General features: G+C 45.4%; 1 protein-coding gene across 1 annotated transcript in view; it reads right to left on the minus strand.

Moving 5' to 3' along the window:
* bcl9 (BCL9 transcription coactivator) overlaps window positions 1-16,475 on the minus strand; it is a 310,905-nt gene that overhangs the window by 218,354 nt on the left and 76,076 nt on the right. The window contains exon 4 of the mRNA XM_068032915.1: window positions 14,083-14,193. Within this exon, the coding sequence (XP_067889016.1) occupies window positions 14,083-14,193 (111 nt within the window). The remainder of the gene's footprint in view (window positions 1-14,082; window positions 14,194-16,475) is intronic.

A 16,475-nucleotide genomic window follows, 5' to 3' on the forward strand; every position in this document is an offset into this window, starting at 1 on the left:
ACAAAGTGTTCAGGAAAGATAGGGAAAGAAAGAAAGGCGGAGAGGTGGCAGTATTGATTAAGGATAATATTACTGTGCTGAAGAGAGAGAGGGATCAAGGACAGAATCTATTTGGTTAGAGTTAAGAAACAATAGAGGTACCAGTAGACTACTATGTGTATTTTATAGGCCACCAAAGAGTGGAAAATATACAAAGGAATAAATTTGCCCAGAAATTACAGAGCAGTGCAAAAACTACACTGGATGTCGTGGATAGCACGTTTAGTGAGGTGGTCACACTGCAGGTAATGGCTGCACAGGCAGAAAAGAGATGGGTGACCACCAGACGGAGTAGTAGGCACAGGCAGGTAGTGCAGGAGTCCCCTGTGGCCATCCCCCACTCAAACAGATATACCGCTTTGGATACTGTTGGGGGGGATGACCTCCCAGGGGAAAGCAGCAACAGCCAAGTTCGTGGCACCACGGAGGGCTTTGCTGCACAGCAGGGGAGGAAAAGGGGTGGAAGAGCTATAGTGATAGGGGATTCTATCATAAGGGGTGAGATTGACGTTTCTGTGGCCACAAACAAGACTCCAGGATGGTATGTTGCCTCCCTGGTGCTAGGGTCAAAGATGTCTCAGAGCGGCTGCAGGACATTCTGAAATGGAAAGGTGAACAGCCAGAGGTTGTGGTCCATATTGGTACTAACGACATAGGCAGGAAGAGAGATGAGGTCCTGCAAAGTGAAGAGAGGGAGTTAGGCAGAAGGTTAAAAAGCAGGACCTCTAGGGTTGTAATCTCAGGATTACTTCCTGTGCCACATGCTAGTGAGGGTAGGAATAGGAGGATAAGGCAAATGAATGCATGGCTGAAGAGCTGGTGTAGGCGGGAGGGCTTCAGCTACTTGGATCATTGGGATCTCTTCTGGTGCAGAGGTGACCTGTACAAGAAGGACGGGTTGCATCTAAACTGGAAGGGGACTGATATCCTCGCGGGGAGGCTTGCTAGTATTACTTGGGAGGGTTTAAATTAGTCTTGCAGGGGGGTGGGACCCAAAGTAGTAGTCTCTCCGATGAGATAGTTGAGGCAAATGTAAAGGTTAAAGCAAGCAAGTCCAATAGGCAGGCCGGGCAGGGGCAGGACAGGGAGCGAGGAAGGTCTGGTAGGCTAAACTGCAATTACTTTAATCCAAGAAGCCTTACAGGTAAGGCAGATGAACTCAGAGTATGGATCGGTACATGGGATTGTGATATTATAGCTGTTACGGAAACGTGGTTGTGGGATGGGCAGGATTGACAGCTCAATGTTCCGGGATACCGATGCTTCCAGCGTGACAGAGGTGGAGGTAAGAGAGGAGGGGGAGTTGCACTATTAATTAGGGAGGACATCACGGCAGATATTCCGGGGGGAATGTCCAACGAGGTCATATGGGTAGAACTTAGAAATAAGAAAGGGGTGATCACTTTGTTGGGATTATACTATAGGCCCCCCAATAGTCAGAGGGAAGTGGAGGAGCATATATGTAGGGAAATCACAGATAGGTGTAGGAATTATAAGGTTGTAATAGTAGGTGATTTTGACTTCCCTAATATTGACTGGGACTGCCTTAGTGCTAAGGGATCAGATGGGGAAGAATTTGTCAAGTGTGTCCAGGATAGTTTTCTGAAGCAGTATGTGAATGGCCCTACTAGAGAAGGGGCTACACCCAACCTTCTCTTAGGAAATGAGGACGGGCAGGTGGTTGATGTGTCAGTGGGGGAGCACTTTGGGACCAGTGACCATAACTCTATGAGCTTCAAGATAGTTATGGAAAAGGATAGGACTGGTCCTCAGGTTGAAGTCCTAAATTGGGGGAAGGCTAATTTCGATGGCATCAGACAGGAACTCTCAAAAGTTGAATGGGAGAGGCTGTTTACAGGTAAAGGGACGTCTGGCAAGTGGGAGGCTTTTAAAAGTGAGATAGGAAGAGTTCAGGGCCGGCATGTTCCTGTTAGATGGAAGCGCAAGGCTGGCAAGTTTAGGGAACCTTGGCTGACGAGGGATATTGAGGGTCTGGTCAGGACAAAGAAGGAAGCATATGTCAGGTATAGGCAGCTGGGATCAAGCGAGTCCCTCGAGGAGTATAGGGGATGTAGGACTACACTTAAGAAGGAAATTAGGAGGGCGAAAAGGGGCCATGAGATTTCCCTGGCAGATAAGATAAAGGAACAAAGAACAAAGAACAGTACAACACAGGAACGGGCCATTCGGCCCTCCAAGCCTGCGCCGATCTTGATGCCTGTCTAAACTAAAACCTTCTGCACTTCCGGGGACTGTATCCCTCTATTCCCATCCTGTTCCTGTATTTGTCAAGATGCCTCTTAAACGCCACTATCGTACCTGCTTCCACCACCTCCCCCAGCAGCAAGTTTCAGGCACTCACCACCCTCTGTGTAAAGAACTTGCCTCGCACATCCCCTCTAAACTTTGCCCCTCTCACCTTAAACCTATGTCCCCTCGTAACTGACTCTTCCGCCCTGGGAAAAAGCTTCTGACTATCCAATCTGCCCATGCCATTCATAACTTTGTAAACCTCTATCATGTCGCATAACATATCTGATGAAGCTATAATCTATAATAATACTTGTAGCAATAGCATATCTGTGGAAATTAGTCAATATTCCATCAAATGCTATAACCACAGAGTAATTGTAATATCATTTTGATTTATGTAAATGGACCCTGTAATAATCCAAATGCAGATCTATCAACGTCAAATGTTTAGTGAGATTTATGATCACAAAGAAGGAAGCACGTTATAAACACATGAAGCTGTGTAAACTTTTCATGAGGTGTAAATTATTGGGATATGGTTACCCTCCAATGTTTTTGGAGTCTAAACCATGTGACCAGTGGAAGATGGAAGTGGATTTGTGGAACAGGTTACGTCCCTACTAAAGAGGGTACGAAAGAGGTATGGCCTTGGTGTTGTTGCTTCCTACAAGAAGTAAAATCAGAAGTAAAGTATTTTGTGAGTTGGATTTGATCAGTTGGATAGTGATGAAGGTTTGGCCATTTTATTCGGGTTCTTGAATGAAATTTACAAGAATGATAATCTGTTAAATCCCTATGAGGCATGGTCAGACTTTGATAGATTTTTTAAAAGATTCTATAAGTATATTAAGAGTAAAAGGGTAGCTCGGGAGAGAGTAGGTCCCCTTAAGGATCAGTGTGGTAATCTATGTGTGGAGCCATGGGAAATGGGCGAGGTCTTAAATGAATACTTCGCATTTGTATTTACCGTGGAGAAGGTCATGGAAGCTAGTGAGTTCAAGGGAGGGAACAGCGATATCCTGGAGCATATCAACATTACAAAGGAGGAGGTGTTGGAGGTTTTGAAGCGCATTAAGGCGGATAAATCCCCAGGGCCTGACCAGGTATATCCTAGGATGCTATGGGAAGCAAGGGAGGAGATTGCTGGGGCCCTGGCAGAGATTTTTGTATCATAGTAAGCCACGGGTGAGGTACTGGAAGACTGGAGGATAGCTAATGTTGTGCCTTTATTTAAGAAGGGCAGCAGGGATAAGCCAGGGAACTACAGGCTGATGAGCCTTACATCAGTGGTGGGAAAGTTATTGGAAGGGATTCTGAGAGACAGGATTTATATGCATTTGGAAAGGCATGGTCTGATTAGGGATAGTCAGCATGGCTTTGTGCGTGGAAAATCATGTCTCATGAATTTCATTGAGTTTTTCGAGGAGGTGACCAAGAGGAGTGATGAGGGCAGGGCGATGGACGTTGTCTGCATGGATTTTAGCAAGGCCTTTGACAAGATCCCGCATGGTAGGCTGGTCCAGAAGGTTCAAACACATGGGATCCAGGGTGAGCAAGCCAATTGGATACAAAATTGGCTTGGCGATAGGAGGCAGAGGGCGGTAGTGGAGGGTTGTTTTTCAGATTGGAGGCCGGTGACCAGTAGTGTGCCGCAGGGATCGGTGCTGGGCCCTCTGTTGTTTGTCAAGTATATTAATGACTTAGATGTGAATGTAGGGGGTATGATTAGTAAGTTTGCAGATGACACCAAAATTGGTGGTATAGTGGACAGTGAAGAAGGTTGTCTAAGGTTACAACAGGATATAGATCAACTGGGAAAGTGGGCATGAGATTGGCAAATGGAATTTAACGCAGACAAGTGTGAAGTAATGCATTTTGGGAAGTTAATGCAGGGCAGGACATATGCAGTGAATGGCAGGGCCCTGCGGAGCGTTCTTGAGCAGAGAGACCTTGGGGTGCAAGTACATAGTTCCCTGAAAGTGGCAACATAGGTAGACAGGGTGGTGAAGAAGGTGTATGGCATGCTTGCCTTCATCGGCTGAGGCATTGAGTACAAGAGTTGGGACGTCATGTTACAGTTTGTACATAACGTTGGTTAGGCCACATTTGGAGTACTGTGTGCGGTTCTGGTCGCCGCACTACAGGAAAGATGTGTTTAAGCCAGAGATGGTGCAGAAAAGATTCAAAAGGATGTTGCCTGGTTTGGAGCGCTTGAGTTATTGAGAGAGATTGGATAGGCTGGGTCTGTTTTCCCTGGAGCGAAGGAGGCTGAGAGAGGACATGATAGAGGTATATAAAATTATGAGAAGCATAGATAGGGTAGATAGCCAGAGTCTGTTTCCCATGGTAGGGGTGACTAAAACTAGAGGGCATCGATTTAAGGTGAGAGGGAGGAGGTTTGAAGGGGATCAAAGGGGTAAACCTTTCACACAAAGAATAGTGGGTTTCTGGAATGAGCTGCCTCAGGAGGTGGTGGAGGAAGGAACAGTAGCAACATTTAAGAGGCATCTGGACAGGTACTTGAATGAGCAAGGCATAGAGGGATATGGAATTAATGCAGGCAGGTGGGATTAGTATTGATAGGCATTATGGTCAGCATGGACGCGGTGGGCCGAAAAGCCTGTCTCCATGCTGTACGACTCTATGACTCTAGTTACAATAGGGAGCTTTAATTATCCTAATATAGGCTGGGATAGTAATAGTGTAAAGGGCAGAATGGGAGAAGAGTTTCTGAAGTGTGTTCGGAAGGATTTTCTAGCTCAGTACGTTTCCAATCTAACGAGGAAAGAGGCATTGCTGGATATCATTCTGGGGACTGAGATAGGACAAGTGGATCAAGTGTCATTAGGGGAACATTTAGGGGAAATTTATCATAGTGACATAAGGTTTAGGTTAGCTATGGAAAAGAATGAACAGTAATCCAGAGTAAAATAATTAATTGAGGGAGGACCAATTTCAATGGGGTGAGAATGCATCTGTCCCAAATAAACCTGTTGGAGTTTTTTGAGGATGTTACTTGTAGCACATATTTGGATTTTCAGAAGGTCCCACACAGGAGGTTAGTGAACAAAATTAGAGCACATGGGATTGGGGGTAATATATTGGTATGGATTGAGAAAACAGAGAGTAGGAATAAATGGGTCATTCTCAGGATGGGAAGCTGCTACTAGTGGGGTACTGCAAGGATCAGTGTTGGGGCCACAGCTTTTCACAATCTATATCAATGATTTGGATGTGGGGACCAAATGTCATATTTCCAAATTTGCTAATGACACAAAACTAGGTAGGGTAAGTTGTGAGGAGGATGCAACGTAGCTTCAAGGGGACTTGGACAGGCTAAGTGTATGGGCAAGAACATGGCAGGTGGACTATAATGTGAATAAGTGTGAAGTTATCCACTTTGTAGGAAAAAACAGCAAGACAGAGTATTTCTTAAATGGTGAGAGGTTGGGAGTGTTGATGTCCAAAGGGATCTGGGTGTCTTTGTTCATGAATCACTAAAAGCCAGCATGCAGGTGCACCAAGCAATTAAGAAGGCAAATGGTATGCTGGCCTTCATCGCAAGGGGCTTTGAGTACAGGAGTAAAGAAGTCTTGCAGCAATTGTGTACAGCCTTGGTGAGACCACACTTGGAGTATTGTGCACAGTTTCGGTCTCCTCATGAAAGGAAGGATATCCTTACCATAGAGGGAGTCCAACAGAGGTTCACCAGACTGATTCCTTGGATTATGAGGAGAGATTGAGGAAACTGGGCTAGTATTCTCCAGAGTTTCAAAGAATGAGAGGTGATCTCATTGAAACTTACAAAATTCTTATAGGGCGTGACAGGATGGATGTAGATAGGATGTTTCCCCTGGCTGGTCAGTCTAGAATCAGGGGACATAGTCTTAGAATAAGGGGTTGGTCATTTAAGACTGAGATGAGGAGGAATTTCTTCACTCAGAGGGTGGTGAATCTTCGGAATTTTCGACCCCAGAGGGCTGTAAAAGTTCAATCATTGAGCATGCTCAAGACAAAAATTAAACAGATATCCGGATACCAATGACATCAAGGGTTATGGGGACAGCGCAGGAAAGTGGCGTTGAGGTAGATGATCAACCATGATCTAATTGAATGGCGAGCAGGCTCAATGGGCTGAATGGCTTATTCCTGCTCCAATGTTCCTATCAAAGTTTGGCAGGAAAAACTGTAATTGAACAATGGGCTGCCTTTAAAGTAGAGATGGTTTGGTACAGTTGAGGCTCTTTCCCATGAAGGGGAAAGGTGACAACCAAAGCCAGAGCTCCTTGAGTGACTAAAGAGATAGAGAGTAAGATGAAGCATAGAAAGGGTGCTTATGACAGATGTCAGGTTGATAATACAAATGAGAACCAGGCAGAATATAGAAAGTTCAGAGTAGAAGTGAAAAAAGTGAAAAAAGAAATAAGAGTAGCAAAGAGACAGTATGAGAAGAGACTGGTAGCCAACATAACATGGAATAGAAAGTCCTCTATCGACATATAAATAGTGAAAGGAAGAGTAGGACTAATTAGGAACTAAAAAGGGGCTTTACGCATGGAGGCAGAGGGCATGGCTGAGGTACTAAATGAAAACTTTGCATCTGTCTTTACCAAGGAAAATTTGCTGTCAAAGTCGTAGTGAAAGAAGAGAAAGTTGCGATAACTGATGGGCTAAAAATTAATAAAGAGAAGGTACTAGAAAGACTGGCTGTACTTAAAATTGATAACAGATGCATCTGAGGATACTCAGGAAAGTAAGGGTGGAAATTTGTGAAGACATTGGCTATAACCTTCCAATTCCCTTTAGATACAGGGGTGGTGCCGGAAGACTGGAGAATTGCAAATGTTACAGCCTTGTTCGAAAAGAAGGGTGTAACCACTTTGGCACCAAAGCGGCATGCATAGTACCGAAAATATGGGTGCTATGAAGCCGAATTTTATGGTCTTTATCTTCCCACATGACCTAAACACACCCATTTTTGGGGGTTAAGTTCACATTCATATATTAGGATCCCCATTTCTGATGGGTACTGTGTGATCCTGTGGATATGGATGGAAATCACAATCCAGGACCAGGCTTCACTATGAAGCTTCCCATAGTAAAGTAGTTCACTGACACTCAGCACAGAGGCCTCATAGGGTTGCCACCTGTGGAAATGAACTCACATCATGGATCGATGCTTTAAGGAGAGATGGGAAGAAACTTGGAGAAAAGAAAAATTGCCAAAAAATGTTATCAATATCAGATACCCAGATTCTACTGCTGTACCTTGTCTGCAACATCTTTCAAATCCGTCCTCATCAATATAACATTATATGATGTTAAGTGTGCTAACGATGTTGGCAAAGGCCCTTAAAGGCAAAAGGGTGTGGATTGAATCCCCACTCCACAGTCCTCAACAGACAATCAGGCTGGCACGTCAGTGTAGTACAGAGATAGTGCTACACCTGTCTTTAACATAATAGCTCCAACCTTATCTGGGAGCTGAACTATTGCAGGGCAGTGGGGCGGTATCACCTGGGAAACCCACAAGTATGTTAAGTACACTGGTCTGTGGCTTTTTAAATGTATGCCTCTCATTATCATTCTATTTCCAGTCAGCAGCATTGGGCATGATGAGGACTCATAAGACATGACCTCAACTCCAGTATTTAAAATGACAATGCAAAGATGTAATTTGGAAGTGTTGGAGTTCAAGAGAAGAAGGGAGAAATGTAAGAAATGGAAGCGAGTATGTGCAAAAGTTGCATCATGTTTCAAACGTGTCTCCCTGGATGTGCTGCTGGGGTCTGTGAGAAACCACAGGGAGATGCTATTTCCCAGAAATGAGAAGAATATATAAGCTATGGAAGAGACCAAGAAGGCATGGTTGGAAGTTGCTGAGGAGGTAAGCAGCAGGAGTGTAGTACACAAAGTGCTTTAATGACCAGGTCTGGAAAGGTGAGCACAGTAGCTCATTCACCTACATCCTGCTGCTGTGCATCACCTGACCCTTGTACTCTGCCTTCTCAAGCTACTCCAGCACAACACTCTTCACACCCATTAACTTGGTAGGTGCACCCAACCATTTCTGTCCATGCACTTCCTCACGTCCTATCTATTCATCCACCACTGGCAAACATTTTCAACATGCCATTACACTCTTGCATTTGCAGGCAGCTAACTGGGGGAGACAGTGGCGTAGTGGTAATGTCACAGACCTAATATTCCAGAAGGCCAAGGCAAATACACTGGGGACATGGGTTCAAATGGCAGCTGGTGGAATTTAAATTCAACTAATTAATAAAAGTCTGGCATTGAAAACTAGTCTTAGTAATTGTGCCATGAAACAATCATCAATTGTCATAAAAACCCATCTGGTTCATTAATTTCCTTTAGGGAATGACATCTTCTGTCCTTATCTAGTCTGGCCTACATGTGACTGCAGACCCACAGCAATGTGGTTGACTCTTAACTGCCCTCTGAAATGGCCTAGCAAGCCATTCAGTTATCAAGGGCAATTAGGAATGTGCAACAAATGCTGGCTTTGCTAATGATGCCCACATCCCAAGAAAGAATAAAAGAAATCCTGTAAATGCTTCCAGCAGAGCCCTGAAAAGATCTAGAAGAAAAGAAGTTGGCAACAGTAGTATTTTTGCCAGTCAGTGGTAGAGCATGGTCTCCAGGTACAACTGGAAACAAGTTTCTTACAGTAGGCTGCAGATATCTGCCACCACCTGGCACAACAATGTGAGCCTCCTGAGACACTGCTGTTCTGACATGTTGAGGAAGCTGATCCTATACACCCTGTGTGATGGGTATGGCCTCCTGTGAAGCTGCACCTCTTCGCTGGTGCCCTCTTTCCTGTGAAATGACAGGTCTGTGGCCTGGAGGCTGTTCCTTGTCATCTTGAGGTCCAATCTAAGGCAACATAAGTGGCTCTCATTCTGACCTGATAGATGAAACCTCCAAAGCGTAGAAAGCAAATACTCAGGAAGTACTATAAATACCCTTTCCCACTAGCAGCTAAGAAAGCAGCTGTGAATACTGAGTATTTATTGCCATAATTCCCTGACATTGATTCACCCTGTCAATTGCTTCTGTGTTCATGTTTTTCTTTCACTTGAGAGTTCCATGAAGCCCAGAAACCCATGGACAACATGTTAAGCTGACAAATTTTGGTCCATACTGCTCTAATTCAACGATTAGGATCTGTTAATTACCAACCCGCCTCTCCTGAGGGGTTTGCGGGCACATGAAACCCAAAAGTTGGTGGGTTGGAGATGACATTCCAATGTGTTGTCATTTTTGTCACTTTTAAATCCCACCTGCAACCAAACCCATGCAATCCTTCAGATTAATGTTCCCCTCTCTGTTTTTACGTAGGGGATGAAGTAAAAATCAGGATTCAGCCAAGTAGGAGCTCAAAGTTTATTACCGGCTGCAATGGAGCAGTATGCTGGCAATCCAACGTTTTGATCTAAGAAATGGTTTCTTTTATGGTTGGCATCCTCAGCGATAGAAATTCCTTTCAAAATATCACATTTGCTTTTCCTTCTTTAAACTTTTGTTTATATGAAATATTTTCGCCTGAAGTTTTATTTCTTCAATATGTCTGTGTGAGGGAAAACCCACATGCCAAATGGAAAAACTATTAATTTCGTATTCATCGTATGAAACTTTGCCTGAGACCCTTTACTGGACATTATTACAAATAACTTTTAAAAAGCAGAACAGAACAGCTAAAGATGGCCATGCACAATTTGCATATGAGAAGCCAAAGGCCAGCTGGGAGACAGAGGTAATTACCCAGTCTAGCCAGAACAATAGGGGTGCACTCTGATTCACTTACCTAGAATGGTTTTTGTCAATATTGGTCGACAAAAGCCATTGACACCCATTGACTTTGAAAGAAAGTTGACCTTCCAGAAACTTCTGTTTTCAAACAAAGAGATAGTCACAAGACATACCTGCCTGTGTAACTCTGAGTTTGCAAATTGTGTCTCAGAAAGAAGAAAGACAGTAACTGAATTCCAAGGTAGGAACATTTCTTTTTTTTTTATTCATTCATGGGATGTGGGCAACGCTGGCCAGGCCAGCATTTATTGCCCATCCCCAATTGCCCTTGAGAAGGTGGTGGTGAGCTGCCTTCTTGAACCACTGCAGTCCATTTGGGGCAGGTATACCCACAGTGCTGTTAGGAAGGGAGTTGCAGGATTTTGACCCCGCGACAGTGAAGGAACGGCGATATAGTTCCAAGTCAGGATGGTCTGTGACTTGGAGGGGAACTTGCAGGTGGTTGTGTTCCCATGTATTTGCTGCCCTTGTCCTTCTAGTTGGCAGAGGTCGCGGGTTTGGAAGGTGCTGTCGAAGGAGCCTTGGTGCATTACTGCAGTGCATCTTGTAGATGGTACACACTGCTGCCACTGTGCGTCGGTGGTGGAGGGAGTGAATGTTTGTAGATGGGGTGCCAATTAAGCGGGCTGCTTTGTCCTGGATGGTGTCGAGCACTTGAGTGTTGTTGGAGCTGCACCCATCCAGGCAAGTGGAGAGTATTCCATCACACTCATGACTTGTGCCTTGTAGATGGTGGACAGGCTTTGGGGAGTCAGGAGGTGAGTTACTCGCCTCAGGATTCCTAGCTTCTGACCTGCTCTTGTAGCCACGGTATTTATATGGCTACTCCAGTTCAGTTTCTGGTCAATGGTAATCCCGAGGATGTTGATAGTGGGGGATTCAGCAATGGTAATGCTGTTGAATGTCAAGGGGAGATGGTTAGATTCTCTCTTGTTGGAGATGGTCATTGCCTGGCACTTGTGTGGCGCGAATGTTACTTGCCACTTATCAGCCCAAGCCTGGATATTGTGCAGGTCTTGCTGCATTTCTATACGGACTGCTTCAGTATCTGAGGAGTCACGAATGGTGCTGAACATTGTGCAATCATCCGCGAACATCCCCACTTCTGACCTGATGATTGAAGGAAGGTCATTGATGAAGCAGCTGAAGATGGTTGGGCCTAGGACATTTCCCTGAGGAACTCCTGCAGTGATGTCCTGGAGCTCAGATGGTTGACCTCCAACAACCACAACCATCTTCCTTTGCGCTAGATATGACTCCAACCAGCGGAGGGTTTTCCCCCTGATTCCCGTTGACCTCAGTTTTGCTAGGGCTCCTTGATGCCATACTCGGTCAAATGCTGCCTTGATGTCAAGGGCAGTCACTCTCACCTCACCTCTTGAGTTCAGCCCTTTTGTCCATGTTTGAACCAAGGCTGTAATGAGGTCAGGAGCTGAGTGGCCCTGGCAGAACCCAAAGTGAGCGTCACTGAGCAGGTTATTGCTAAGCAATATTTGTGGAGCCACCTCCTCCAGTTAGTTGTTTAATTGTCCACCACCGTTCACGGCTGGATGTGGCAGGACTGCAGAGCTTTGATCTGATCCGTTGGTTATGGGATCGCTTTGCTCTATCTATTGCATGCTGCTTACGCAGTTTGGCACGCAGATAGTCCTGAGGAGCTTCACCAGTTTGACACCTCATTTTGAGGTATGCCTGGTGCTGCCCCTGGCATGCCCTCCTGCACTCTTCATTAAACCAGGGTTGGTCTCCTGGCTTGATGGTAATGGTAGCGTGGGGGATATGCCGGGCCATGAGGTTACAGATTGTGGTTGAGTTCAATTCTGCTGTTGCTGATGGCTCACAGCGCCTCATGGATGCCCAGTTTTGCATTGCTAGATCTATTCGAAATCTATCCCATTTAGCACGGTGATAGTGCCACACAACACGATGGACAGTATCCTCAATGTGAAGGCGGGACTTCGGCTCCACAAGGACTCTGCGGTGGACACTCCTGCCAATACAGTCATGGACAGAAGCATCTGCAGCAGGCAGATTGGTGAGGACGAGGTCAAGTATGTTTTTCCCTCGTGTTGGTTCCCCCACCACCTGCCGCAGACCCAGTCTAGCAGCTATGTCCTTTTGGACTCGGCCAGCTCGGTCAGTAGTGGTGCTACCGAGCCACTCTTGGTGATGGACATTGAAGTCCCCCACCCAGAGTACATTTTGTGCCCTTGCCACCCTCAGTGCTTCCTCCAAGTGGTGTTCAACATGGTGGAGTATTGACATCAGCTGAGGGAGGGCGGTAGGTGGTAATCAGTAGGAGGTTACCTTGCCCATGTTTGACCTGATGCCATGAAACCTCATGTTGAGGGCTCCCAGGGCAACTCCCTCCCTACTGTATACCACAGTGCCACCACCTCTGCTAGGTCTGTCCTGCCAGTGGAACAGGATATACCCAGGGATAGTGATTGCAGTGTCTGGGACATTGTCTGTAAGGTATGAGTCCGTGAGTATGACTATGTCAGGCTGTTGCTTGACTAGTCTGTGGGACAGCTCTCCCAACTTTGGCACAAGCCCCCAGAAGTTAGTAAGGAGGACTTTGCAGGGTCGACAGGGCTGGGTTTGTCGTTGTCGTTTCCGGTGCCTAGGTCGATGCTGGGTGGTCCGTCCGGTTTCATTCCTTTTTATTAACTTCATAGCAGTTAGGTATAACTGAGTGGCTTGCTAGGCCATTTCAGAGGGCATGTAAGAGTTAACCACATTGCTCTCTCTCCTGTCTCCCTCTCCGGCAAAGTCCCAGGAGAGCCTCAGCTGCAGCTAAACCAGCAATCTACAGACCCTCACAGGCAACAACCAAGAGGATGGATAAAGCCTCTCTGCAGCATTCCGGAACCAGAGAAGCAAGCCCGATTTGTGCACCTGGCCCAGTGAGGACTTCAAGACTTCAATTTCACCTAAGGACAGTGGAACTACATTTCCGTATTTAAATTCAGTTTTTATTAAGGATTCTACTCCAACCTCCCAACTCTTTTTTCCCCTCTGTATCGATTTTTGTGTGTGTGTGTGTGTGTGCCTCTCATATGATTGTGAGTGTGGATGCGTCGCAAATTTTAGTAATTTTAACCAGTTTAGAGTGGTAAGGTTGAAAACCTACATCTTTCTTGTTTAAACTCAAGAAAAACTGTCTGATTGGTTCATTTGTAATTATATTTGAGGAACAGTGAGCAAGTGCTGTGTTGCAAGAATAAACCCTGTTGCAGTCAAACCAGAGAAGGAGTGAAAGGGGAGCCTGAGACCCCTTCCTCACCTGGTGGCAACAATCTGTTACAAGTTTGGCTTTGCCTTTGATATTCTCTGGATTACAGCAATGCCAGTCACTCCTGTAAGTGACCGAAACATCTTTGAGGGGTGTGCCCATACTGCTCAATATCCACATATACAGTAACATAACCCAGGGATCTTTCCTTTTGATCTGTACTGGCTATTCATGTCTTTTGCACATATATTTCTTCTAAGATGGACTGAGTAAATACTTGCTAAGATACTTTACTCAGCAGAGTGATCACATAGAGCAACAGATACGATTGGATTTACTTAATCCAGTCAGTACAGCTTGTATTTACCCCAAACTCATACATTCCACCATGTTAAAATTCCCCAAATAGGTGAAAACTGAGGCCACAAATGCCCTCTTAGGTGAACGTAAAGGATTCCAAGGCATGATACCAGATTATCTGCTCATTTATCTCTGTTTTTGTGGGACATTCCTGCACACAAATTAGCTGCTGAGTTTCTATATATTATAACAGAGACTATACTTCAAAAGTATTTACTTGGCTGTGAAGTGCTTTGAGATGTGAAAGACACTATATAAATGCAAGTGCTTCTTTCTAAAACAATCTGCTAATGGCCATAGTCAGGACTCCTGTTAATTTTTAGTCTGCAAAAAGTCCTTACGAAGTTTGGGGAACTCACTGAAGAAGGCCTGTTCCTCTTCATCACTTTCTGTCCCTGAGCACCATTCAGCACCACTATATGGTTGACGTCTTTCTGCTACACAAAGTCGCTTGCATCTGCTGCCTCCATCTGAATTAAGAAGTTAAGACAGAGCACAAATTAGATATTCCTGAACTATCGGGGGGATACTTTGTACTAAATTACATAGAAGATATAAATAGGAGTGGCTAGTTTGTTTTTAATCAATTGAACTTTCCAAACCCAAAAATCTTTTAGCATTACAAATGTAATAGAATAATAGTAGATTATCAGCTCATGTTACAGAAGTTAATTCCTTCTTACAGCAATAATACTCAATTTGTGTAAATTAGGGGCACTAGGACCATGAAAAAGCTTTGTGGCATTCATTCATATTTTCTTTTGCCTCCTGACCTCCATCTGATTTATTTTATATATTCGTTCCTGGGATGTGGGCATCGCTGGCCAGGCCAACATTTATTGTCCATCCCTAATTGCCCTTAAGAAGGTGGTGGTGAACTGCCTTCTTGAACCGATGCAGTCCATGTGGGGTAGGTACACCCACAGTGTTGTCAGGAAGGGAGTTCCAGGATTTTGACCCAGTGACAGTGAAAGAACGGCAATATAGTTGCAGGTCAGTGTGGTGGGTGGTTTGGAGGGGAACATGCAGGTGGTGGTATTCCGATGCATCCGCTGCCCTTGTCCTTCTCGGTGGTAGAGGTCGCAGATTTGGAAGATCCTGTCTAAGGTGCATTGCTGCAGTGCATCTTGTAGATGGTACACACTGCTGCCTCTGTGCGGAGTGGAGGGAGTAAATGTTTGTAGATGGTGTGCCAATCAAGCGGGCTGCTTTGCCCTGGATGGTGTTGAGCTTCTTGAGTGTTGTTGGAGCTGCACCCATCCAGGCAAGTGAAGAGAATTACATCACACGCCTGACTTGTGCCTTGTAGATGACGGACAGGCTTTGGGGAGTCAGGAGGTGGGTTACTCACCTTAGGATTCCTAGCCTCTGACCTGCTCTTGTAGCCACGGTATTTATATGGCTACTCCAGTTCAGTTTCTGGTCAATGGCAACTCCCAGGAAGATGATAGTGGAGGATTCAGCAATTGTAATTGCATTGAATGTCAAAGGGAGATGATTAGATTCTCTCTAGTTTGAGATAGTCTTTGCCCGGCACTTTTGTGGCATGAATGTTACTTGCCACTTACCAGCCCAAGGCTGGATACTGTCCAGGTCTTGCTGCATTTCTACATGGACTGCTTCAGTATCTGAGGAGTTGTGAATGGTGCTGAATATTGTGCAATCATCAGTGAATACCCTACTTCTGACCTTATGATTGAAGGAAGGTCATTGATGAAGCTGCTGAAGATGTTTGGTCTTGGACACTACCCTGAAGATGTCCTGCAGTGATGTCCTGGAGCTGAGATGATTGAACTCCAACCAACCACAACCATCTTCCTTTGTGTTAGGTATGACTCCAACCAGCGGAGAATTTTCCCCCGATTCCCAATGACTGCAGTTTTGCCAGTGCTCCTTGATGCCATACTCGGTCAAATGCTGCCTTGATGTCAAGGACAGTCACTCATCTCACCTCTTGAGTTCAGCTCTTTTGTCCATGTTCGAAACAAGGCTGTAATGAGGTTCGGAGCTGCATGGCCCTATCGGACTCAAAGTGAGCATCACCGAGCAAGTTATTGCGAAGCAAGTGCCGCTTGACAGCACTGTCGACGACACCTTCCAACACTTTACTGATGTTCGAGAGTAGACTGATGGGGTGGTAATTGGCCGAGTTGGACTTGTCCTGCTTTTTGTGCACAGGACATATCTGGGCATTTTTCCACATTGCTGGGTACATGCCAGTGTTGTAGCTGTACTGGAACAGCTTGGCTAGGGGCGCGGCAAGTTCTGGAACACAGGTCTTCAGTACTATTGCCAGAATGTTGACAGGGCGCATAGCCTTTGCAATATCCAGTGCTTTCAGTTGTTTTTTGATATCATGCAGAATGAAATGAATTGGCTGAAGACTGGCATCTGTGATGCTGGGCACTTCAGGAGGAGGCTGAGATGGATCATCCACTCGGCACTTCTGGCTGAAGATTGTTGCAAATGCTTCTGCCTCATCTCTTGCACTGATGTGCTGGGCTCCTCCATCATTGAGGATGGGGATATTTGTGGAGCCATCTCCTCCAGTTAGTTGTTTAATTGTCCATCACCATTCACGACTTGATGTGGCAGGACTGTAGAGCTTGGATCTGATCCATTGGTTATGGGATCGCCTAGCTCTGTCTGTCACATGCTGGTTATGTTGCTTGGCAATGCAAGTAGTCCTGTGTTGTAGCTTCAGCAGGATGACACCTCATATTGAGGTATGACTGGTGCTGCTCCTGGCATT

The sequence above is a fragment of the Heterodontus francisci genome, chromosome 6 (genome assembly GCF_036365525.1).
Source record: "Heterodontus francisci isolate sHetFra1 chromosome 6, sHetFra1.hap1, whole genome shotgun sequence".
NCBI classification, from domain to species: domain Eukaryota; kingdom Metazoa; phylum Chordata; class Chondrichthyes; order Heterodontiformes; family Heterodontidae; genus Heterodontus; species Heterodontus francisci.